The sequence below is a fragment of the Bombina bombina genome, chromosome 2 (genome assembly GCF_027579735.1).
Source record: "Bombina bombina isolate aBomBom1 chromosome 2, aBomBom1.pri, whole genome shotgun sequence".
Lineage (NCBI taxonomy): Eukaryota > Metazoa > Chordata > Amphibia > Anura > Bombinatoridae > Bombina > Bombina bombina.
Window position 1 is genome coordinate 715,613,977 of NC_069500.1, and position 25,289 is coordinate 715,639,265.

The 25,289-nt window shown below is 41.0% G+C and overlaps 1 protein-coding gene across 3 annotated transcripts in view; it reads right to left on the reverse strand.

Moving 5' to 3' along the window:
- Window positions 1-540: 540 nt before the first annotated feature.
- Window positions 541-25,289, reverse strand: part of ZCCHC7 (zinc finger CCHC-type containing 7) — a 644,222-nt gene continuing 619,473 nt past the window's right edge. For all 3 annotated transcript variants that reach the window (XM_053702726.1, XM_053702727.1, XM_053702724.1), the window contains exon 9: window positions 541-1,416. In XM_053702726.1, coding sequence (XP_053558701.1) covers window positions 977-1,416 — 440 coding nt within the window. In that variant the 3' untranslated portion in view covers window positions 541-976. The remainder of the gene's footprint in view (window positions 1,417-25,289) is intronic.

A 25,289-nucleotide genomic window follows, 5' to 3' on the forward strand; every position in this document is an offset into this window, starting at 1 on the left:
ACTGTAATGAGTATCTCGTTGACCCAACAGGAGGAGGTTGAGGGACCGGTCCCCACGACACCTGTGGCAGGCTTGTGACTAACTCCTTCACTCGGAGTAATCGTGTCACTAACCTATAATCTAATCTGCCCTCTGTATTTCAGTAGCAGCTCTCTGAGGGGAAAATGAGCATAATATTGGTCTGAGGACCCCTCTGAACGAAGAAACGGAAGCACCTCAATTCTTCACCTTCCTCCTGTGAGGCAAAAACAAAAATAGTTTACTAGAGAGGTGGGAAGGATTAGGTACTTTTGGAGATTTGTGAATCTTTGCCTCCTAGTGGCTAGTTGAGTTGAATACCAGGAGTAATAGCTTGTTGATTCTCACCACTTTATAAAAGAAAAGTTGAATACCAGGACTAATAGCTTGTGGACTCTCAACACCTTATGAAAGAAAATTCATTTTTTAAAATTGAACATGTTTATTATCCCTTTATCTTTAGAAGAGCATAGTCTCAATGTGGTTTCTGAATTGAACATGATGCATTTGAAGAAACAAGCAGCAGTTGTACAAATTTTATTTTAGGATGACTTGCTAAAAGTACACAAAATAGTCTTAGATAAAAACACAGAAGAAAAAACACTAAAAAATATCGTAGAACTGTAGAAGTAACCAAATCTGGGGCTCCCATGTTTTATACATCACCAGACAGCACAGACACAAATGAACCTTGATAGTTGAACATGATTATAAGTCAGTATGGAAGATGTTGACTCGAGCAAATACTGTGATATTAAAGGTAACCATCTTTTATTTGGAAATTTCTGTAAAGAACTATCTGACTATTATTATTTTCTCTCCAGACTGGAGTAAAAGTAATCTACACTGTAATGTGTAATAATACAAATTTTTGTAGGCACTGGTGTAGAATATTAATATCTTGGCATCATATTGAAGAGCTGATACTTGTCTTACTGATGTACAATTCTTCTACCAGTCAATAGCCTTTTTTACTCTTTTTTTTCTTCTGTTTAATTATAAATAAGCTCTCATCAACAGTGGCACTGTCTTTTCTTCTGTTCCGCTTTTTATGTCGCTTCTTAAACTGCTGGCCACTGCCATCTTCAAAGAATAAGTGGTTGGAATGCTCCTGTGGACGCCTTTTTCTGCTTTTCATGGACTTTTCAGAGCTTCCTCTAGGGAAGTCCTCTTCCGGGTTGCACAAGAAAACCTTTTCATTTCCCTTGTGCTTTTTCTTCTTTGGCTTTCTCTCCATAAACCCCTTTTTCTTAGAAATATTATGTATTTCTTCTTTATGAAATTGTTTTGTTTGCTTTTGATGTCCTTTCTTCATTTTTTTGAATGGATGCATGTTATCATCCCTGCTTTTAGCATATTGACCGCCCTCAATGGGTAAGAGACCAACTTTTTGAAGTTCTGTAAAGAAAAAAGAAACAGGTTTGACAAGTGCAACAGAATAAAATATTTCAGTACTGCAAATTGCCACTTATTGCCATGAAAGACTCAAAGTATATATTTAACACTAAGCTCTGTTTAACGTGTATTAACCCCTTAATGACCAAATCACTTTTCCATTTTCTGTCCGTTTGGGACCAAGGTTATTTTTAAATTTTTGCAGTGTTTGTGTTTAGCTGTAATTTTCCTCTTACTCGTTTACTGTACCCACACATATTATATACCGTTTTTCTCGCCATTAAATGGACTTTCTAAAGATACCATTATTTTCATCATATCTTATAATTTACTATAAAAAATAAAAATGAGGACAAAATGGAAAAAAAAAAACACACCTTTTCTATATTTGACCCCCAAAATCTGTTACACATCTACAACCACCAAAAAACACCCATGCTAAATAGTTTCTACATTTTGTCCTGAGTTTAGAAATACCCAATGTTTACATGTTCTTTGCTTTGTTTGCAAGTTATAGGGCCATAAATACAAGTAGCACTTTGCTATTTCCAAACCACTTTTTTCAAAATTAGCACTAGTTACATTGGAACACTGATATCTTTCAGGAATCCCTAAATATCCCTTATAATTTATAATAATAATATATAATAATTTGCGATTTATATAGCGCTTTTCTCCCTGTGAGACTCAAAGCACTTTACATGTATATATTTTTTTTAGAAGACATCCCAAAGTATTGATCTAGGCTCATTTTGGTATATTTCATGCCACCATTTCACCGCCAAATGCGATCAAATAAAAGAAATCGTTCACTTTTTCACAAATTTTTTGACAAACTTTAGGTTTCTCACTGAAATTATTTACAAACAACTTGTGCAGTTATGGCATTAATGGTTGTAAATGCTTCTCTGGGATCCCCTTTGTTCAGAAATAGCAGACATATATGACTTTGGCGTTGCATTTTGGTAATTAGAAGGCCACAAAATGCCACTGCGCACCACACGTGTATTATGCTCAGCAGTGAAGGGGTTAATTAGGGAGCATGTATCAAGCTTCTAGGGTCAATTTTAGCTTTAGCGTAGTGTAGTAGACAACCCCAAGTATTGATCTAGGCCCATTTTGGTAATTAGAAGGCCGCTAAATGCTGCTGCGCATAACACGTGAATTATGTCTAGCAGTGAAGGGGTTAATTAGGTAGCTTTTAGAGAGCTTGCAGGGTTAATTTTAGCTTTAGTGTAGAGATCAGCCGCCCCCTGATCCCTCCAAAACAGCTCCCTTCCCTCCCCCACCCCACAATTGTCCCCGCCATCTTAAAGGGACAGTAAACCATAAAAAAAAATGTTATATAATTCTGCATTATAATAGCGCAGGAGCGAGCTGCACTTAGTGCTATGGCGCGGTCGGGCCGGGCTGTGACTATACAGCTCAGAAGATCACAGAGAGCGGGTCTGTAAAACAGCAGTTATTTTTTTAAATTCAAAGGGGAAATTTGGTTTTACAATGTTTGCGCTATTATAATGTTATATAATTCTGCACTATGTGCAGAATTATATAACATTTTTTTTATGGTTTACTGGCATTTTAAGTACTGGCAGAAAATCTGCAAGTACTAAAATAAAATGTATCTTATTTTTTTTATGCATATTTACATATGCTCCTGTGTAGGATTCCCCCCCCTTAGCCCCCGACCTCCCTACCCAGTTAACAAAATATATATTTTTTTTCTCTCGTTTTTTCCTGTAGTGTAGCTTCCCCCCCCCCAGACGAACCCCTCACCCCCTGCCAGATCATTTATATTATTTTTTTTAATGCCCCCCCCTCCCTTTTCCCCACTTTTCACATACACATTTTCTGTAGTGTAGCGATTCCCACCCGCTCCTGCCCCGTGCATGCGCCCGCCCCCCTGTGTCCGTGCGCACCCCCGGTTACCCCGCCCACGATCCTGACCCCCTCTGCATCACAAGAGGCATCGATGGCCGCCCACACGCCTCCCACCCACCAACGATTGCGGTCATCGATGTCCGATGCAGAGAGGGCCACAGAGTGGCTCTCTCTGCATCGGATGGCCAAGGAGGGTTATTGCAGGATGCCTCGAAATCGAGGCATCACTGCAATAAACCCGGAAAGAGGCTGGAAGCGATCAGGATCGCTTCCACCACTTTCCAAGACCAACAACTGGCAGGGTATGTCCTCGGTCGTTAAGTGTATTTTTTTGGAGGACGTACCCTGCACGTCGTCGATCGTTAAGGGGTTAAACTAGAGTAGATATTTGACTATAATAGATCTAATAAGTAATTGTGTTCAGTAAGAGGAAGAAATGCTAAATATATGCAGAATTACAAGTATAAACAATACCATTAGACTGGAACAGGAGGTCCAAGAATTAACATCATTCAAGATTTTGATGGACATTTAAAAAATGTATGCACAGCAGAAACAGTATTTAACAGGCTATGCACTCCTGTGAGTATTAGTTAAAGGGACAGTCAAAACAGAAATTGTTATTGTTTAAAAAGATAGATAATGCCTTTACTACCCATTCCCCATTGCACAACCAACACTGTTATATTAATATACTTTATACCATTTAAACCTCTAAATTTCTGTCTGTTTCTAAGTCACTAAAGACAGCCCCATGATCACATGCTTTTTTATTAGCTTTTGACAACAGGGGAGTGCTAGTTCATGTGAGCCATACCGATAACATTGTGCTCACACCCGTGGGTTCTTATAAAACAGCACTAATTGGCTTAAATGCAAGTCAATAGATAATAAATAAAAAGTCATGTGATCAGGTGGCTGCTGGAAGACGCGTAGATACAAGGTAATCACAGAGGTAAAAAGTATATTAATATAACCATATTTTCTGTGCAAAACTGGGGAATGGGTAATAGAGGGATCATTTATCTTTTTAAACAATAACATTTTTTGAGTTGACTGTCCGTTTAAGTGACAAAAAGTTTTAGGAAGTGTATATTACTATTAAATATAAATGTCTAAAGTTAATGTTAAATATATATCTGTACCTCTATATATAAGATGCATAGCAAGCAATGGCTGTATATTTACAACCGTCGTATATGATATCAACCTTGTGACTATTGTTTTTCACTTTACTTATGTATTTTTAAATGCAATTTTTTCTGTTGGCCCAGATGGTGCTCTGTAGCGCAACCCGCGCATGCGCAGTTGCGCAGGTTAGACGCAGGTATACTGTTTAGAGTGCACCCCGGAGGTTGCAGTGTTGAGCGAGTGCTGGGTCCTCCTTTGGATATTATATACACATATATGTATATATGTATATATGTATATATATATATATATATATATATATATATATATATATGTATGAATAAAAAAAAGGAAATTTATGCTTACCTGATAAATTGTTTTCTTCTACGATACGATGAGTCCACGGATTTCATCCTTACTTGTGGGATATTAACCTCCTGCTAACAGGAAGTGGCAAAGAGCACCACAGCAGAGCTGTATATATAGCTCCTCCCTTCCCTCCACCCCCAGTCATTTTACCGAAGGTTTAGGAAGAGAAAGGAAAAGCTAAAGGTGCAGAGGTGACTCAAGTTGTAAAAACAAAATATAATCTGTCTTCTACAAGATACAACGAGTCCACGGATTTCATCCTTACTTGTGGTATACAATACCAAAGCTACAGGACACGGATGAAACGGGAGGGACAAGACAGAGAACTAAACGGAAGGCACCACTGCTGGAAGAACCTTTATCCCAAAAACAGCCTCAGAAGAAGCAAAAGTATCAAATTTGTAAAATTTGGAAAAAGTATGAAGAGACGACCAAGTCGCAGCCTTACAAATCTGTTCAACAGAAGCATTGTTTTTAAAGGCCCATGTGGAAGCCACAGCCCTAGTAGAATGAGCCGTAATTCTTTCAGGAGGCTGCTGTCCAGCAGTCTCATATGCCAGGCGGATGATACTCCTCAGCCAAAAAGAAAGAGAGGTAGCCGTAGCTTTCTGACCCCTACGCTTTCCAGAATAAACAATGAATAATGAAGATGACTGACGGAAATCCTTAGTTACCTGTAAGTAAAACTTCAAGGCACGGACCACGTCCAGGTTATGTAACAGACGCTCCTACTTAGAAGAAGGATTAGGACACAAGGAAGGAACAACAATTTCCTGATTAATATTCTTATTTGAAACAACCTTAGGAAGAAATCCAGGTTTGGTAAGCAAAACCACCTTATCAGAATTAAATATAAGATAAGGCGAATCACATTGTAACGCTGAAAGCTCAGAAACTCTACGAGCAGAGAAATAGCAACCAAAAACCAAAACTTTCCAAGATAGTAATTTAATATCTATGGAATGCATGGGTTCAAACGGAACCCCTTGAAGAACTAAATTCAATCTCCAGGGAGGAGTAATTGGTCTAAATACAGGCTTAATTCTGGTTAGAGCCTGACAAAAAGACTGAACATCTGGAACATCTGCCAAACGTTTGTGAAGTGAAATTGACAAAGCAGAAATCTGTCCCTTTAAGGAACTTGCTGATAACCCTTTCTCCAATCCTTCTTGGAGAAAAGACTGAATCCTAGGAATCCTAACTTTACTCCATGAGTAGCCCATGGATTCACACCAATAAAGATATTTACGCCATATCTTATGATACTGTATCAAAGTATCAATGACCAAATCTGAGAATCCCCGCTTAGATAAAATCAAGCGTTCAATCTTCAAGCAGTCAGCTTCAGAGAACTTAGATTTGGATGTTGGAAAGGTCCTTGAATGAGAAGGTCTTGTCTCAAAGGAAGTTTCCACGGTGGCAGAGATAACATGTCCACTAGATCCGCATACCAAGTCCTGCGTGGCCACGCAGGCGCGATCAGGATTACTGAAGCTCTCTCCTGTGGATGGAGAAACGGTGGAAACACATAAGCTAGGCTGAACGACCAAGGCACTGCCAAGGCATCTATCAGTTCAGCCTGGGGATCCCTCGACCTGGATCCGTATCGTGGAAGCTTGGCATTCTGTCGAGATGCCATCAGATCCAATTCCGGCCTGCCCCACTGGAGAATCAGTGAGGCAAACACCTCCGGGTGAAGTTCCCACTCCCCCAGATGAAAAGTCTGACTACTTAGAAAATCTGCTTCCCAGTTCTCTACTCCTGGGATGTAGATTGCCGATAGATAACAAGAGTGGGCCTCCGCCCATCGGATTATCTTGGATACTTCTATCATCGCTAAGGAACTCCTTGTTCCCCCCTGATGATTGATATAAGCCACAGTCGTGATATTGTCCGACTGGAATCTGATGAATTTGGCCAAAGCCAACTCAGGCAGTTCCAGATTATTGATTGGAAGTTTAGACTCCACCTGAGTCCAAACAGCCCAGTAGACTGGCGTCCGTCATCACTATCACCCATGAGGGCCTGCGGAAACACGTCCCCTGGGACAGATGATCCGGCGACAACCACCAAAGAGGAGAGTCTCTGGTCTCTTGATCCAGATTTATCTGAGGAGATAAATTCGCATAGTCCCCATTCCACTGTCCGAGCATGCACAGCTGCAGTGGTCTGAGAGGAAAGCGAGCAAACGGAATGATGTCCATTGCCGCTACCATTTATCCAATTACCTCCATACACTGAGCCACTGATGGCCGAAGAATGGACTGAATTGCTCGGCAAGTATTTAGAATCTTTGACTTTCTGACCTCCGTCAGAAATATTTTCATGTCTACCAAGTCTATCAGAGTTCCCAAGAAGGGAACCCTTTTCTGTGGAACTAGTGAACTCTTTTCTATGTTCACCTTCCAAGCATGAGTTCTCAGGAAAGACAACACTGTGTCTGTGTGAGATTTTGTCAGATGATAAGTTGACACCTGAATCAAAATATCGTCCAGATAAGGCGCTACTGCTATGCCCCGCGGTCTGAGAACCACCAGAAGGGACCCTAGAACCTTTGTGAAGATCCTGGGTGCTGTGGCCAACCCGAAGGGAAGAGCCACGAACTGAAAATGTTTGTCCAGGAAGGCAAACCTTAGGAACTGATGATGATCCTTGTGAATAGGGATATGAAGGTATGCATCCTTCAAGTCCACGGTAGTCATATATTTCTGACATTACTGGAGGTAAAGGCCAAAACATTGGCCTAAAAACATTAAATAACGCAATATAATTAAATACACATATTCAATTGTGTAAAAAAATATTGCACCCTAAGAGCAAAGGGTGAATTTAACCTCTAAAAGACATTTATAGCAAAAAATATATTTGATTTGAAAAAATGACCCCTGCACCTCGCCACAGCTCTGCTGTGACGCCTAACTGCAACCAAGGTACTGCAAAATGACTCGACAACGATCCGTTTAACAGAAAACAAGTTTAGACCCAACCGGAGCTAATGCCTGCTGCCTTCTCAGTCAGAGGAAACTGCACGTCTGCGCGCGAAAATAGGCCCCGCCCATCATGGACGACGTTCGCATTAGTCTGTACAACCGCATGGGAAGCGGTTAGCAAATAAAGCCATGTGGTCCCCTTAAAACACAACAGAAATATTACAGCCATACTGATTATTTGTCTCCCAAATAAAAACCGTTAAGCTGCCTCTCCCAGTGTCCCTTTTATATACTGCTTTCAGCCCAGTACCATGTCAATTAATGAAATAAACACAGGATTTTCAGTAATACCCTTTTGTGTACAGGTCTACTGCTTACCCCTTCCCTTGCAGGGAAAAAATGTCAGCCATTTCTGATATACCAAGTCTCCTCAGAATTAAAAGGCTGAACATACCTCAATGCTGCTTGTAGCATGAAACCGTTCTCCACACTGAAGATTTCTCTTGTACTACCTTCAGAAGCTCTGTGGGAACCAACATGGATATTAGTTACATCTGCAAAGATCATCAACCTCAGGGCAGAAATCTTCTTCCATATCTCCCTGAGGAAAATAGTACTCACTGGTACCATTTAAAATAAAAAAACTTCTTGATTGAAGAAACTAAAACTAACACCTTGCTTTACCTCTTCCTATTACTAACACAGGCAAAGAGAATGACTGGGGGTGGAGGGAATGGAGGAGCTATATATACAGCTCTGCTGTGGTGCTCTTTGCCACTTCCTGTTAGCAGGAGGTTAATATCCCACAAGTAAGGATGAAATTCGTGGACTCGTCGTATCTTGTAGAAGAAACAGAATTTATGTTTACCTGATAAATTACTTTCTCCAACGGTGTGTCCGGTCCACGGCGTCATCCTTACTTGTGGGATATTCTCCTCCCCAACAGGAAATGGCAAAGAGCCCAGCAAAGCTGGTCACATGATCCCTCCTAGGCTCCGCCTTCCCCAGTCATTCGACCGACGTAAAGGAGGAATATTTGCATAGGAGAAACCATATGATACCGTGGTGACTGTAGTTAAAGAAAATAAATTATCAGACCTGATTAAAAAAACCAGGGCGGGCCGTGGACCGGACACACCGTTGGAGAAAGTAATTTATCAGGTAAACATAAATTCTGTTTTCTCCAACATAGGTGTGTCCGGTCCACGGCGTCATCCTTACTTGTGGGAACCAATACCAAAGCTTTAGGACACGGATGAAGGGAGGGAGCAAATCAGGTCACCTAGATGGAAGGCACCACGGCTTGCAAAACCTTTCTCCCAAAAATAGCCTCAGAAGAAGCAAAAGTATCAAACTTGTAAAATTTAGTAAAAGTGTGCAGTGAAGACCAAGTCGCTGCCTTACATATCTGATCAACAGAAGCCTCGTTCTTGAAGGCCCATGTGGAAGCCACAGCCCTAGTGGAATGAGCTGTGATTCTGTCAGGAGGCTGCCGTCCGGCAGTCTCGTAAGCCAATCTGATGATGCTTTTAATCCAAAAAGAGAGAGAGGTAGAAGTTGCTTTTTGACCTCTCCTTTTACCAGAATAAACAACAAACAAGGAAGATGTTTGTCTAAAATCCTTTGTAGCATCTAAATAGAATTTTAGAGCACGAACAACATCCAAATTGTGCAACAAACGTTCCTTCTTTGAAACTGGATTCGGACACAAAGAAGGCACGACTATCTCCTGGTTAATGTTTTTGTTAGAAACAACTTTCGGAAGAAAACCAGGTTTAGTACGTAAAACCACCTTATCTGCATGGAACACCAGATAAGGAGGAGAACACTGCAGAGCAGATAATTCTGAAACTCTTCTAGCAGAAGAAATTGCAACCAAAAACAAAACTTTCCAAGATAATAACTTAATATCAACGGAATGTAAGGGTTCAAACGGAACCCCCTGAAGAACTGAAAGAACTAAATTGAGACTCCAAGGAGGAGTCAAAGGTTTGTAAACAGGCTTGATTCTAACCAGAGCCTGAACAAAGGCTTGAACATCTGGCACAGCTGCCAGCTTTTTGTGAAGTAACACAGACAAGGCAGAAATCTGTCCCTTCAAGGAACTTGCAGATAATCCTTTCTCCAAACCTTCTTGAAGAAAGGATAGAATCTTAGGAATTTGTACCTTGTCCCAAGGGAATCCTTTTGATTCACACCAACGGATATATTTTTTCCATATTTTGTGGTAAATTTTTCTAGTTACAGGCTTTCTGGCCTGAACAAGAGTATCAATGACAGAATCTGAGAATCCTCGCTTTGATAAGATCAAGCGTTCAATCTCCAAGCAGTCAGTTGGAGTGAGACCAGATTCGGATGTTCGAACGGACCTTGAACAAGAAGGTCTCGTCTCAAAGGTAGCTTCCATGGTGGAGCCGATGACATATTCACCAGGTCTGCATACCAAGTCCTGCGTGGCCACGCAGGAGCTATCAAGATCACCGATGCCCTCTCCTGATTGATCCTGGCTACCAGCCTGGGGATGAGAGGAAACGGCGGGAATACATAAGCTAGTTTGAAGGTCCAAGGTGCTACTAGTGCATCTACTAGAGTCGCCTTGGGATCCCTGGATCTGGACCCGTAGCAAGGAACCTTGAAGTTCTGACGATAGGCCATCAGATCCATGTCTGGAATGCCCCACAGTTGAGTAATTTGGGCAAAGATTTCCGGATGGAGTTCCCACTCCCCCGGATGAAATGTCTGACGACTCAGAAAATCCGCTTCCCAATTTTCCACTCCTGGGATGTGGATTGCAGACAAGTGGCAGGAGTGAGTCTCCGCCCATTGAATGATTTTGGTCACTTCTTCCATCGCCAGGGAACTCCTTGTTCCCCCCTGATGGTTGATGTACGCAACAGTTGTCATGTTGTCTGATTGAAACCGTATGAACTTGGCCTTTGCTAGCTGAGGCCAAGCCTTGAGAGCATTGAATATCGCTCTCAGTTCCAGAATATTTATCGGTAGAAGAGATTCTTCCCGAGACCAAAGACCCTGAGCTTTCAGGGGTCCCCAGACCGCGCCCCAGCCCACCAGACTGGCGTCGGTCGTGACAATGACCCACTCTGGTCTGCGGAAGCTCATCCCCTGTGACAGGTTGTCCAGGGACAGCCACCAACGGAGTGAATCTCTGGTCCTCTGATTTACTTGTATCGTCGGAGACAAGTCTGTATAGTCCCCATTCCACTGACTGAGCATGCACAGTTGTAATGGTCTTAGATGAATGCGCGCAAAAGGAACTATGTCCATTGCCGCTACCATCAAACCTATTACTTCCATGCACTGCGCTATGGAAGGAAGAGGAACAGAATGAAGTATTTGACAAGAGTTCAGAAGTTTTGTTTTTCTGGCCTCTGTCAGAAAAATCCTCATTTCTAAGGAGTCTATTATTGTTCCCAAGAAGGGAACCCTTGTTGACGGAGATAGAGAACTCTTTTCTACGTTCACTTTCCATCCGTGAGATCTGAGAAAGGCCAGGACAATGTCCGTGTGAGCCTTTGCTTGAGGAAGGGACGACGCTTGAATCAGAATGTCGTCCAAGTAAGGTACTACTGCAATGCCCCTTGGTCTTAGCACCGCTAGAAGGGACCCTAGTACCTTTGTGAAAATCCTTGGAGCAGTGGCTAATCCGAACGGAAGTGCCACAAACTGGTAATGCTTGTCCAGGAATGCGAACCTTAGGAACCGATGATGTTCCTTGTGGATAGGAATATGTAGATACGCATCCTTTAAATCCACCGTGGTCATGAATTGACCTTCCTGGATGGAAGGAAGAATTGTTCGAATGGTTTCCATTTTGAACGATGGAACCTTGAGAAAACATAATTTATGTAAGAACTTACCTGATAAATTCATTTCTTTCATATTAACAAGAGTCCATGAGCTAGTGACGTATGGGATATACATTCCTACCAGGAGGGGCAAAGTTTCCCAAACCTTAAAATGCCTATAAATACACCCCTCACCACACCCACAAATCAGTTTAACGAATAGCCAAGAAGTGGGGTGATAAGAAAAAAAGTGCGAAGCATATAAAATAAGGAATTGGAATAATTGTGCTTTATACAAAAAAATCATAACCACCACAAAAAAGGGTGGGCCTCATGGACTCTTGTTAATATGAAAGAAATGAATTTATCAGGTAAGTTCTTACATAAATTATGTTTTCTTTCATGTAATTAACAAGAGTCCATGAGCTAGTGACGTATGGGATAATGACTACCCAAGATGTGGATCTTTCCACACAAGAGTCACTAGAGAGGGAGGGATAAAATAAAGACAGCCAATTCCTGCTGAAAATAATCCACACCCAAAATAAAGTTTAACAAAAAACATAAGCAGAAGATTCAAACTGAAACCGCTGCCTGAAGAACTTTTCTACCAAAAACTGCTTCAGAAGAAGAAAATACATCAAAATGGTAGAATTTAGTAAAAGTATGCAAAGAGGACCAAGTTGCTGCTTTGCAGATCTGGTCAACCGAAGCTTCATTCCTAAACGCCCAGGAAGTAGATACTGACCTAGTAGAATGAGCTGTAATTCTCTGAGGCGGAATTTTACCCGACTCAACATAGGCAAGATGAATTAAAGATTTCAACCAAGATGCCAAAGAAATGGCAGAAGCTTTCTGGCCTTTCCTAGAACCGGAAAAGATAACAAATAGACTAGAAGTCTTACGGAAAGATTTCGTAGCTTCAACATAATATTTCAAAGCTCTAACAACATCCAAAGAATGCAATGATTTCTCCTTAGAATTCTTAGGATTAGGACATAATGAAGGAACCACAATTTCTCTACTAATGTTGTTGGAATTCACAACTTTAGGTAAAAATTCAAAAGAAGTTCGCAACACCGCCTTATCCTGATGAAAAATCAGAAAAGGAGACTCACACGAAAGAGCAGATAATTCAGAAACTCTTCTAGCAGAAGAGATGGCCAAAAGGAACAAAACTTTCCAAGAAAGTAATTTAATGTCCAATGAATGCATAGGTTCAAACGGAGGAGCTTGAAGAGCTCCCAGAACCAAATTCAAACTCCAAGGAGGAGAAATTGACTTAATGACAGGTTTTATACGAACCAAAGCTTGTACAAAACAATGAATATCAGGAAGAATAGCAATCTTTCTGTGAAAAAGAACAGAAAGAGCGGAGATTTGTCCTTTCAAAGAACTTGCGGACAAACCCTTATCTAAACCATCCTGAAGAAACTGTAAAATTCTCGGTATTCTAAAAGAATGCCAAGAAAAATGATGAGAAAGACACCAAGAAATATAAGTCTTCCAGACTCTATAATATATCTCTCGAGATACAGATTTACGAGCCTGTAACATAGTATTAATCACGGAGTCAGAGAAACCTCTATGACCAAGAATCAAGCGTTCAATCTCCATACCTTTAAATTTAAGGATTTCAGATCCGGATGGAAAAAAGGACCTTGTGACAGAAGGTCTGGTCTTAACGGAAGAGTCCATGGTTGGCAAGATGCCATCCGGACAAGATCCGCATACCAAAACCTGTGAGGCCATGCCGGAGCTATTAGCAGAACAAACGAGCATTCCCTCAGAATCTTGGAGATTACTCTTGGAAGAAGAACTAGAGGCGGAAAGATATAGGCAGGATGATACTTCCAAGGAAGTGATAATGCATCCACTGCCTCCGCCTGAGGATCCCGGGATCTGGACAGATACCTGGGAAGTTTCTTGTTTAGATGAGAGGCCATCAGATCTATCTCTGGGAGCCCCCACATTTGAACAATCTGAAGAAATACCTCTGGGTGAAGAGACCATTCGCCCGGATGCAACGTTTGGCGACTGAGATAATCCGCTTCCCAATTGTCTACACCTGGGATATGAACCGCAGAGATTAGACAGGAGCTGGATTCCGCCCAAACCAAAATTCGAGATACTTCTTTCATAGCCAGAGGACTGTGAGTCCCTCCTTGATGATTGATGTATGCCACAGTTGTGACATTGTCTGTCTGAAAACAAATGAACGATTCTCTCTTCAGAAGAGGCCAAAACTGAAGAGCTCTGAAAACTGCACGGAGTTCCAAGATATTGATCGGTAATCTCACCTCCTGAGATTCCCAAACTCCTTGTGCCGTCAGAGATCCCCACACAGCTCCCCAACCTGTGAGACTTGCATCTGTTGAAATTACAGTCCAGGTCGGAAGAACAAAAGAAGCCCCCTGAATTAAACGAAGGTGATCTGTCCACCACGTTAGAGAGTGCCGAACAATCGGTTTTAAAGATATTAATTGATATATCTTCGTGTAATCCCTGCACCATTGGTTCAGCATACAGAGCTGAAGAGGTCGCATGTGAAAACGAGCAAAGGGGATCGCGTCCGATGCAGCAGTCATAAGACCTAGAATTTCCATGCATAAGGCTACCGAAGGGAATGATTGAGACTGAAGGTTTCGACAGGCTGTAATCAATTTTAGACGTCTCTTGTCTGTTAAAGACAGAGTCATGGACACTGAATCTATCTGGAAACCCAGAAAGGTTACCCTTGTTTGAGGAATCAAAGAACTTTTTGGTAAATTGATCCTCCAACCATGATCTTGAAGAAACAACACAAGTCGATTCGTATGAGACTCTGCTAAATGTAAAGACTGAGCAAGTACCAAGATATCGTCCAAATAAGGAAATACCACAATACCCTGTTCTCTGATTACAGACAGAAGGGCACCGAGAATCTTTGTGAAAATTCTTGGAGCTGTAGCAAGGCCAAACGGTAGAGCCACAAATTGGTAATGCTTGTCTAGAAAAGAGAATCTCAGGAACTGATAATGATCTGTATGAATCGGAATATGCAGATATGCATCCTGTAAATCTATTGTGGACATATAATTCCCTTGCTGAACAAAAGGCAATATAGTCCTTACAGTTACCATCTTGAACGTTGGTATCCTTACATAACGATTCAATAATTTTAGATCCAGAACTGGTCTGAAGGAATTCTCCTTCTTTGGTACAATGAAGAGATTTGAATAAAACCCCGTCCCCTGTTCCGGAACTGGAACTGGCATAATTACTCCAGCCAACTCTAGATCTGAAACACAATTCAGAAATGCTTGAGCTTTCACTGGATTTACTGGGACATGGGAAAGAAAAAATCTCTTTGCAGGAGGTCTCATCTTGAAACCAATTCTGTACCCTTCTGAAACAATGTTCTGAATCCAAAGATTGTGAACAGAATTGATCCAAATTTCTTTGAAAAAACATAACCTGCCCCCTACCAGCTGAACTGGAATGAGGGCAGTACCTTCATGTGAACTTAGAAGCAGGCTTTGCCTTTCTAGCAGGCTTGGATTTATTCCAGACTGGAGATGGTTTCCAAACTGAAACTGCTCCTGAGGATGAAGGATCAGGTTTTGTTCTTTGTTGAAACGAAAGGAACGAAAACGATTGTTAGCCCTGTTTTTACCTTTAGATTTTTTATCCTGTGGTAAAAAAGTTCCTTTCCCACCAGTAACAGTTGAAATAATAGAATCCAACTGAGAACCAAATAATTTGTTTCCCTGGAAAGAAATGGAAAGTAGAGTTGATTTAGAAGCCATATCAGCATTCCAGGTCTTAAGCCATAAAGCTCTTCTGGCTAAGATAGCCAGAGACATAAATCTAACATCAACTCTAATAATATCAAAAATGGCATCACAGATGAAATTATTAGCATGCTGGAGAAGAATAATAATATCATGAGAATCACGATTTGTTACTTGTTGCGCTAGAGTTTCCAACCAAAAAGTTGAAGCTGCAGCAACATCAGCCAATGATATAGCAGGTCTAAGAAGATTACCTGAACATAGATAAGCTTTTCTTAGAAAAGATTCAATTTTTCTATCTAAAGGATCCTTAAACGAGGTACCATCTGACGTAGGAATGGTAGTACGTTTAGCAAGGGTAGAAATAGCCCCATCAACTTTAGGGATTTTGTCCCAAAATTCTAACCTGTCAGGCGGAACAGGATATAATTGCTTAAAACGTTTAGAAGGAGTAAATGAATTACCCAATTTATCCCATTCCTTAGCAATTACTGCAGAAATAGCATTAGGAACAGGAAAGACTTCTGGAATAACCGCAGGAGCTTTAAAAACCTTATCCAAACGTATAGAATTAGTATCAAGAGGACTAGAATCCTCTATTTCTAAAGCAATTAGTACTTCTTTAAGTAAAGAGCGAATAAATTCCATCTTAAATAAATATGAAGATTTATCAGCATCAATCTCTGAGATAGAATCCTCTGAACCAGAAGAGTCCAAAGAATCAGAATGATGGTGTTCATTTAAAAATTCATCTGTAGAGAGAGAAGATTTAAAAGACTTTTTACGTTTACTAGAAGGAGAAATAACAGACAAAGCCTTCTTTATGGATTCAGAAACAAAATCTCTTATGTTATCAGGAACATTCTGCACCTTAGATGTTGAGGGAACTGCAACAGGCAATGGTACATCACTAAAGGAAATATTATCTGCTTTAACAAGTTTGTCATGACAATTATTACAAACAACAGCTGGAGGAATAGCTACCAAAAGTTTACAGCAGATACACTTAGCTTTGGTAGGTCCAGCAGGCAGTGGTTTTCCTGTAGTATCTTCTGGCTCAGATGCAACGTGAGACATCTTGCAATATGTAAGAGAAAAAACAACATATAAAGCAAAATAGATCAAATTCCTTATAAGACAGTTTCAGGAATGGGAAAAAAATGCCAAACATCAAGCTTCTAGCAACCAGAAGCAAATGAAAAATGAGACTGAAATAATGTGGAGACAAAAGCGACGCCCATATTTTTTGGCGCCAAATAAGACGCCCACATTATTTGGCGCCTAAATGCTTTTGGCGCCAAAAATTACGCCACATCCGGAACGCCGACATTTTTGGCGCAAAATAACGTCAAAAATGACGCAACTTCCAGCGACACGTATGACGCCGGAAACGGAAAAGAATTTTTGCGCCAAAAAAGTCCGCGCCAAGAATGACGCAATAAAATGAAGCATTTTCAGCCCCCGCGAGCCTAACAGCCCACAGGGAAAAAAGTCAAATTTTTGAGGTAAGAAAAAATATGATAATTGAAAGCATAATCCCAAATATGAAACTGACTGTCTGGAAATAAGGAAAGTTGAACATTCTGAGTCAAGGCAAATAAATGTTTGAATACATATATTTAGAACTTTATAAATAAAGTGCCCAACCATAGCTTAGAGTGTCACAGAAAATAAGACTTACTTACCCCAGGACACTCATCTACATGTTTGTAGAAAGCCAAACCAGTACTGAAACGAGAATCAGTAGAGGAAATGGTAAATATAAGAGTATATCGTCGATCTGAAAAGGGAGGTAAGAGATGAATCTCTACGACCGATAACAGAGAACCTTATGAAATAGACCCCGTAGAAGGAGATCACTGCATTCAATAGGCAATACTCTCTTCACATCCCTCTGACATTCACTGCACGCTGAGAGGAAAACCGGGCTCCAACTTGCTGCGGAGCGCATATCAACGTAGAATCTAGCACAAACTTACTTCACCACCTCCCTTGGAGGCAAAGTTTGTAAAACTGATTTGTGGGTGTGGTGAGGGGTGTATTTATAGGCATTTTAAGGTTTGGGAAACTTTGCCCCTCCTGGTAGGAATGTATATCCCATACGTCACTAGCTCATGGACTCTTGTTAATTACATGAAAGAAACTTGTTTAGGATCTTGAGATCTAAGATTGGTCTGAACGTTCCCTCTTTTTTGGGAACTACGAACAGATTGGAGTAGAACCCCATCCCTTGTTCTCCTAATGGAACAGGATGAATCACTCCCATTTTTAACAGGTCTTCTACACAATGCAAGAATGCCTGTTTTTTTATGTGGTCTGAAGACAATTGAGACCTGTGGAACCTCCCCCTTGGGGGAAGCCCCTTGAATTCCAGAAGATAACCTTGGGAGACTATTTCTAGCGCCCAAGGATCCAGAACATCTCTTGCCCAAGCCTGAGCGAAGAGAGAGAGTCTGCCCCCCACCAGATCCGGTCCCGGATCGGGGGCCAACATCTCATGCTGTCTTGGTAGCAGTGGCAGGTTTCTTGGCCTGCTTTCCTTTGTTCCAGCCTTGCATTGGTCTCCAGGCTGGTTTGGCTTGAGAAGTATTACCCTCCTGCTTAGAGGACGTAGCACTTGGGGCTGGTCCGTTTCTGCGAAAGGGACGAAAATTAGGTTTATTTTTGGCCTTGAAAGACCTATCCTGAGGAAGGGCGTGGCCCTTGCCCCCAGTGATATCAGAGATAATCTCTTTCAAGTCAGGGCCAAACAGCGTTTTCCCCTTGAAAGGAATGTTAAGCAATTTGTTCTTGGAAGACGCATCCGCTGACCAAGATTTTAACCAAAGCGCTCTGCGAGCCACAATAGCAAACCCAGAATTTTTCGCCGCTAACCTAGCCAATTGCAAAGTGGCGTCTAGGGTGAAAGAATTAGCCAATTTCAGAGCACGAATTCTGTCCATAATCTCCTCATAAGAAGAAGAATTATTATTGATCGCCTTTTCTAGCTCATCGAACCAGAAACACGCGGCTGTAGTGACAGGGACAATGCATGAAATTGGTTGTAGAAGGTAACCTTGCTGAACAAACATCTTTTTAAGCAAACCTTCTAATTTTTTATCCATAGGATCTTTGAAAGCACAACTATCTTCTATGGGTATAGTGGTGCGTTTGTTTAGAGTAGAAACCGCCCCCTCGACCTTGGGGACTGTCTGCCATAAGTCCTTTCTGGGGTCGACCATAGGAAACAATTTTTTAAATATGGGGGGAGGGACGAAAGGTATACCGGGCCTTTCCCATTCTTTATTTACAATGTCCGCCACCCGCTTGGGTATAGGAAAAGCTTCGGGGGGCCCCGGGACCTCTAGGAACTTGTCCATTTTACATAGTTTCTCTGGAATGACCAAATTCTCACAATCATCCAGAGTGGATAACACCTCCTTAAGCAGAGCGCGGAGATGTTCCAACTTAAATTTAAATGTAATCACATCAGGTTCAGCTTGTTGAGAAATTTTCCCTGAATCTGAAATTTCTCCCTCAGACAAAACCTCCCTGGCCCCCTCAGACTGGTGTAGGGGCCCTTCAGAACCAATATCATCAGCGTCCTCATGCTCTTCAGTATTTTCTAAAACAGAGCAGTCGCGCTTTCGCTGATAAGTGGGCATTTTGGCTAAAATGTTTTTGATAGAATTATCCATTACAGCCGTTAATTGTTGCATAGTAAGGAGTATTGGCGCGCTAGATGTACTAGGGGCCTCCTGTGTGGGCAAGACTGGTGTAGACGAAGGAGGGGATGATGCAGTACCATGCTTACTCCCCTCACTTGAGGAATCATCTTGGGCATCATTTTCTCTAAATTTTGTGTCACATAAATCACATCTATTTAAATGAGAAGGAACCTTGGCTTCCCCACATTCAGAACACAGTCTATCTGGTAGTTCAGACATGTTAAACAGGCATAAACTTGATAACAAAGTACAAAAAACGTTTTAAAATAAAACCGTTACTGTCACTTTAAATTTTAAACTGAACACACTTTATTACTGCAATTGCGAAAAAGTATGAAGGAATTGTTCAAAATTCACCAAAATTTCACCACAGTGTCTTAAAGCCTTAAAAGTATTGCACACCAAATTTGGAAGCTTTAACCCTTAAAATAACGGAACCGGAGCCGTTTTTATATTTAACCCCTTTACAGTCCCTGGTATCTGCTTTGCTGAGACCCAACCAAGCCCAAAGGGGAATACGATACCAAATGACGCCTTCAGAAAGTCTTTTCTATGTATCAGAGCTCCTCACACATGCATCTGCATGTCATGCTTCTCAAAAACAAGTGCGCAATACAGGCAGCCCCTAGAGAATAAGGTGTCCAATACAGTGCCTGCCGGTTATTTTACAAAATTCCCAAGATTAAAATAATTCCTCAAGGCTATGGAGTATAAAATACGTTTATATATAAATCGATTTAGCCCAGAAAATGTCTACAGTCTTAAAAAGCCCTTGTGAAGCCCTTTTTTTCTGTCTGTAATAAAAATGGCTTACCGGATCCCATAGGGAAAATGACAGCTTCCAGCATTACATCGTCTTGTTAGAATGTGTCATACCTCAAGCAGCAAAAGTCTGCTCACTGTTCCCCCAACTGAAGTTAATTCCTCTCAACAGTCCTGTGTGGAAACAGCCATCGATTTTAGTAACGGTTGCTAAAATCATTTTCCTCTTACAAACAGAAATCTTCATCTCTTTTCTGTTTCAGAGTAAATAGTACATACCAGCACTATTTTAAAATAACAAACTCTTGATTGAATAATAAAAACTACAGTTAAACACTAAAAAACTCTAAGCCATCTCCGTGGAGATGTTGCCTGTACAACGGCAAAGAGACTGACTGGGGAAGGCGGAGCCTAGGAGGGATCATGTGACCAGCTTTGCTGGGCTCTTTGCCATTTCCTGTTGGGGAGGAGAATATCCCACAAGTAAGGATGACGCCGTGGACCGGACACACCTATGTTGGAGAAAATAGATATATACTCAGGTATATGTATATACAGATATATAGCGCTGCAGAATCTGTTGGCGCTCTACAAATAACCAATAATAATATATATAGAAATATGTATTTACAATAAAAATAACATTGTCCTGTATGTGCAGAACATTAGAATGTGAAATATTAATAACTCCTGTCGGATAAGTGCATGTTTTTTTTCTTCTATGCTCTCCTTTGAAGTCTATGGAGTGAATGCAATAGTGTGGTTGCGATATCCGAAGTTTTCTAGTTAGCGCACGTCGGGTTTCGCTCACACAAAACTTTTTACCTTCAACTGCTAATACTCGTGCTATCCGACGTGTGGAAAAAAACTTACTTCTAGCGGAGTTTACGCTAAAAAACGCTCCACTTTTAATCTAGCCCAAAGGAATAGGGCAACATTATTTTCTTGTCACTGATTTCCCTGTCCCCCAGAATAACAGAACCGTTGCTAACCAATCACAAACTAATATGCAGATATAGCACAAGCTCTGTTTGCACAAATATACATTAGCTATTTAAAAGCTTGTATCTTTTACAATTATTAAAAAATACTGGTATGCCAATGTTAGCAGCTAGTAAAGACCTTAAAATAGGGAAAAGTCCTAGGTCAATCGGGTTCTCGACTAAATGTTATCAGAACTTTGCTCCTATTTTACTCACTCTAAGTCAAAGTGTTTTTACTAGAATCACAGCTGAAGATTCATTTTCTTCAAAGATACTTGAAGCCCATATAGCAAAGATATCTCTTGTAAATGTACATCTTAAGATCTATGCAAAGATAATTGCCACATGGATAAGCAGATGTGGTTAACTTCTCAGAGAGAGGCACAACACAACATCCTAAAAATCTTAAAATGATTTGAATATCAAGAATGTACAAATACTCTAAGCTCAATTGGTCTTTTCTCGGGTATACTTTAGCTAAATCTGGTGTGGGTGAATTAATTATAGAAAAAATATATAAAGTATAATCTATATAATATAAGTCGATTCACACACTTAGTAACCCCTTGTATGTCAATTACCTATAACGCCGCTGAACACTAGCTACTATTAGCAGCTCTTCAGCATCTCTAGCTGTTTGAGCCTTTACTAGGGTGACCATATTGCCGCTTTAAAAAGGGACACATATGAAAAATACATATGTCAGGGCTTTTACTTAGGGCTGTTTAAAGAAATGGTTTGTATAAGAACCCTGACATATGTATTTTTCATGTGTCCCTTTTTAAAGGGGCAATATGGTCACCCTAGCCTTTACCTACTACAAGCAGACACTGTATTAATCAACCACTTGTATGGAGATTATGCACTTCATTTCTTAAATAGAGTAACAATCCATAGTGGTGTGGCAGTTCATACGAATCTGATACCAAATGAATCAGATGTATATATAGTAAACAAACTGTCGTTATCACAATGCACATATCATGATAGCTGCACAGGGTGGCAATTTGAGAACCCTACTGATATCAATTTATATTCATCATAGAATCTAGTCACAGTGAGCATAGATCCCAATAGGAATCAATTTAATTAACCCTTAATATAGGGGCAATTTGTAGCCTAAAGGGAATTAGTACTATTTATATTCACCCTTGATCTTTCTGGGCAGCTTGCCAACCTGGTTCACTATGAATGTAGAATTTTGCTATTCCAATTGATACATTTACGACTGCAGTTTAACCCCACATGTGTATAATCAAAACACACACTACATGGTTGCATTTTTGTATCTATTTGGAATCTGTTGTACGGATTTTCCATATTATCCAGTGATTCTGGAAGTGATTTATTTTGATAGACTTAACATCCTATTTCTAGTGAGATATATAGCTGTATCACATTTTTACACACAAGTGATATCGCATCCATCCCTGTAATTATGTCAGGGTGACAGGAATCAGACTGAGGCGAGAAGTGCAAAAATAATCACACCTTTATTAATAACAAAAAATAATAAAAACAGTCCACAAGTCAAATAACAAGCCAGGAGTCAAAGCCAGAGCTGGTAGTCAGACGAGACAAGTCAGGAACCAAAGCGAGTAGTCAGACGAGCCGGAATCAGGAACAAGGAGAACAGCAGAGTCAGGAACAAGCCAGGGATCAGGAACCAGGAGGGATGTCAGATAGCCAGGTAATACACAGGAACTGGAACTCATAAACAGGTCTGAGACAACACAAGGACAAAGCATACTGAACAGAGGCCCTTTAAATAATAAGTGATGACATGACAACTGCAAGCTGTCTCACACGGATGATGTACACCAGTCTGACCATAAGAGGGCGTGCAGGAAATGAGCAGCATCACATACTCTGCACCAGACTCAGCAAGAGAGGTGAGTAAAATGGCTGCCAGCAGCACATAGCAAACAAAGCAGGGAAAAAACCCTGACAGTACCCTCCCCTCAACGACCCCTCCCCCACGGGAGGACAAAAGGCTTATTGGGGAAACGGGCATGGAAGGCACGGAGGAGGGTGAAAGCATGAACATCAGAGGAGGGAACCCATGAATGCTCCTCCGGACCATAGCCCCTCCAGTGAACCAAATACTGTACGCGGCCCCTGGACATACGAGAGTCAATAATGCTGCTGACATCAAATTCTTCATGGTTGTCAACAGAGATAGTACATAGTACGGGGACGAGGCAACACAGTGGTAAACCGATTACAAACCAATGGTTTCAAGAGGGAGACATGAAAAACATTGGAGATGCGCATTGCAGGAGGAAGGTCAAGAGCGTAGGCCACAGGATTGACCTGTAGGAGTATTCGAAAAGGACCAACATAACGGGGAGCCAGTTTATTGGAAGGCACACGAAGGTTCAAGTTGCGGGAGGACAGCGAAACTCTCTCACCAACCTGGTAGGAAGTCGCGGGCAGACGCCTACGATCAGCCTGGAACTTTTGGCGCTGCATAGAACGATGAAGGCAATCCTGAATCTGCACCCACGTGGAACGGAGTTGCCGGAGATGCTCTTCCAAAGCCGGAATAACCTGAGACATGAATGAATTGCGCAACAAGGATGGTTGAAACCCATAATTCGCCATGAATGGGGATAACTTGGAGGAAGCATTAATAGAACTATTACAAGCAAACTCTGCCCAAGGTAGCAGTTCAGACCAATTATTGTGGTGATCTGAGACATAGCAACGGAGGAACTGTTCCAGAGCTTGATTAGACCGTTCCGCAGCCCCATTGGATTGAGGGTGATATGCCGAGGATAAGGAAAGCTGGATCCCCATTTGAGCATAAAAGGAACGCCAAAATCTGGAGACAAACTGGCTACCCCGACACTATCTCCTTGGGTAACCCATGTAAACGGAAGACCTCCCGGGTAAAAATTGAAGCAAGCTCCTGAGCGGTAGGCAGCTTCTTTAAGGGGAATGCAATGTGACATTTTAGAAAAATGGTCAACCACCATAAGGATAACAGTATTGCCACTGGAAACAGGGAGCTCGACAATGAAGTCCATGGAAAGATGTGTCCAAAGACACTCACCATTATCAATAGGTTGAAGAAGACCCACAGGAAGACGTTGAGGAGTCTTATTCTGTGCACAAACTGAGCAGGAGGCAACATACGCAGCAACATCAAAACGAATACCTGGCCACCAGAATTGTCGAGTGACAGACCAAATAATTTGGTTTTAGCCTGGGTGACCTGCGGCTTTAGGATAGTGGTAAGTGTGCAAAAGTTTAGTTCAAAAATTATCAGGAACAAAGCACTTACCACTAGGTTTCTAAGGAGATGCATTGGTTTGTGCAGCCAGGATCTCCTCCCCCCAAGGGAGAAGTCAAATTAGTAGGTATGGTAGCCAAAATATGATCAGGAGGTATAACTGGAGTAGGTACAGACTCCTCCTTGGACAGAGGCAAAAAACATAATTTATGTAAGAACTTACCTGATAAATTCATTTCTTTCATATTAGCAAGAGTCCATGAGCTAGTGACGTATGGGATATACATTCCTACCAGGAGGGGCAAAGTTTCCCAAACCTTAAAATGCCTATAAATACACCCCTCACCACACCCACAATTCAGTTTAACGAATAGCTAAGAAGTGGGGTGATAAGAAGGAGCGAAAGAATAAAAAAATAAGGAATTGGAATAATTGTGCTTTATACAAAAAAATCATAACCACCACAAAAAAGGGTGGGCCTCATGGACTCTTGCTAATATGAAAGAAATGAATTTATCAGGTAAGTTCTTACATAAATTATGTTTTCTTTCATGTAATTAGCAAGAGTCCATGAGCTAGTGACGTATGGGATAATAAATACCCAAGATGTGGAACTTCCACGCAAGAGTCACTAGAGAGGGAGGGATAAAATAAAGACAGCCAATTCCGCTGAAAAATTAATCCACTACCCAAATCAAAAAAGTTTCAATTTTTATAATGAAAAAAACTGAAATTATAAGCAGAAGAATCAAACTGAAACAGCTGCCTGAAGTACCATTCTACCAAAACTGCTTCTAAAGAAGAGAAAACATCAAAATGGTAGAACATAGAAAAAGTATGCAAAGAAGACCAAGTCATTGCTTTGCAAGTCTGATCAACAGAAGCTTCATTCTTAAAAAGCCCAGGAAGTAGAAACTTACCTAGTAGAATGAGCCGTAATCCTCCGAGGCGGGAATCCACCCGACTCCAAATAAGCATGATGAATCAAAAGTTTAAGCAAGATGCCAAAATAAATGGCAGAAGCCTTTTGACCTTCCTAAAACCAGAAAAGATAACAAATAGACTAGAAGTCTATCTGAAATCTGAATAGCTTTAACATAGAATTTCAAAAACTCTTACCATATCCAAAGAAAGTAAGAATCTCACCAAAGAAGTCTTAGGAAAACAAAAAGTCCTCCCTAATGTTGTTAGAATATACAACTTTAGGTAAGAATTGAAATGAGGACAGCGAAAACCACCTTATCCTGATGAAAAAATCAGAAAAAAGAGATCCACAAGAAAGAACAGATAACTCAAAAA